At 49.3% G+C, this 1,629-nt stretch overlaps 1 protein-coding gene across 2 annotated transcripts in view; it reads left to right on the top strand.

The window, feature by feature from the left end:
* The window catches only part of TSPAN33 (tetraspanin 33), a 28,321-nt gene that overhangs the window by 8,709 nt on the left and 17,983 nt on the right, over positions 1-1,629 (top strand). Inside the window, exon 1 of one of the 2 annotated variants that reach the window (XM_072401897.1) lies at positions 132-419. The exons of the other annotated variant lie outside the window; for it this stretch is intronic. Within the exon in view, the coding sequence (XP_072257998.1) occupies positions 321-419 (99 nt within the window). The 5' untranslated portion in view covers positions 132-320. Of the gene's footprint in view, positions 1-131; positions 420-1,629 lie in introns of those variants that run through there. 2 annotated transcript variants of the gene reach the window in all.

The following is a 1,629-nucleotide window of genomic DNA, read 5'->3' as shown; positions in this document are numbered from 1 at the left end:
TTATTCTCTGTCAGTCCCTCCTATCCTCTGCCCAGCCGTCCAGCCACTGCCCCATACAGGTGTTCATTCCTGCCCGCTGAGCGGCAGGCGCACGCACCAATCACCGTGCGAGATGTATCCTGGGTGGTCCAATCAGCAACAGGTGATCAGCTCGCGCTGTGTCTGGCTAGCGGTGCCGTGCTGTGTCCGATCAGCTCGCTACATATCCTCCATCCACTGACCAGTGCAACGTATGGGGCGGGCCGGTAGAGGTCGCTGTGCTCGCCCAGCCATTGATCTGTATACACACACATGTCCGCCGGGTCTGCCATAGAAGAGCCATGGCCAGGAGGTCTGCAGCGAATGTCAGCGGGGAGGACTTCTCCTTCGTCAGCCCTGTGGTCAAGTACCTGCTGTTCTTCTTCAACATGCTGTTCTGGGTGAGTAGTGTCGTCGGTGTGTGCATGACTTGTCAGTGGGGTCACCACAGGTCCCATTCCAGGCATTCCAAGCAAAGGTCGCTGTGTGTCACTGGTTGTGTGCTGCTAGGGAGGGCGGTGAGGAGGGTGATGGGGGTCCTATTGGGGTGTGATGGGTGCTGCCTGCTAATGATGGGTGCTGCTGTGTCACTGTGTACAGGGTGGGGACAGCCGGACTCTCTATCTGTAACAAGTGGCCCCCCTAGGATCCATCACTGCTGCTCTCTGCACAGATACAACATGCTATGTGTATGTTCTCCATGTCCATGATGACCCCCTATGTCCCTGACAACTGCCCTACATGTCACTGCTTGGGGGGGTCACTGTTGTCAGGTCCGGTGGCTGCCCACAGATCTCAGGGTATTCGTGGTACTAGTGATGACTGGGGATTACAGGTCCATAGGATGATAAATAGAGGATTATCCGCACTCAGAGATGTCATTGTATGGTCTGAATATAAACTGGTATAAGTCAATCCACAGGGACACAGCTGTAAGGAATGTGGCTGATTGGCATACTTGGAAGGCTACATCTAGGTAATCATCATCTCATCATCTAATAATTAACTACAATATATTCATGGTGTTCATGGCCCTTCCACCAATCAGAAAAGACTGCTAATCCGAAGCATAACCTCAGGAATCAAAAGATAACCTCAGCAAGTATAGTTACATAGTAGGTTAGGTTGAAAAAAGACCATCAAGTTCCATCACTAGGTAAGTGAACATATGCCAAATATAAAACCCTATGGACATATGGTTGATCCAGAGGAAGGCAAAAAAAACCCTGGTACAATTTGCATCAACAGGGGAAAAATTCCTTCCTGATTCCATGAGGCAATCAGATGTTCCCTGGATCAACAGTCACTGTTATCTTAATCATGAATCAGATGGATAACCTCAGAAGTCAGAAGGATAACCTCAGAAGTCAGAAGGATAACCTCAGAAGTCAGAAGGATAACCTTATGAATCAGAAGGATAACCTCAGGAATCAGAAGGATAACCTCAGGAATCAGAAGGATAACCTCAGGAGTCAGAAGGATAACCTCAGGGGTCAGATGGATAACCTCAGGAGTCAGATGGATAACCTCAGGGGTCAGATGGATAACCTCAGGAGTGAGAAGGATAACCTCAGTAGTCAGATGGATATCTTCAGGAATCAGAAGGATAAC

The sequence above is a fragment of the Pyxicephalus adspersus genome, chromosome 2, assembly GCF_032062135.1.
Source record: "Pyxicephalus adspersus chromosome 2, UCB_Pads_2.0, whole genome shotgun sequence".
Taxonomy (NCBI): Eukaryota; Metazoa; Chordata; class Amphibia; order Anura; family Pyxicephalidae; genus Pyxicephalus; species Pyxicephalus adspersus.
Note: the sequence above shows the minus strand (reverse complement) of the source record. Positions and strands in the feature narration are given on the sequence as shown.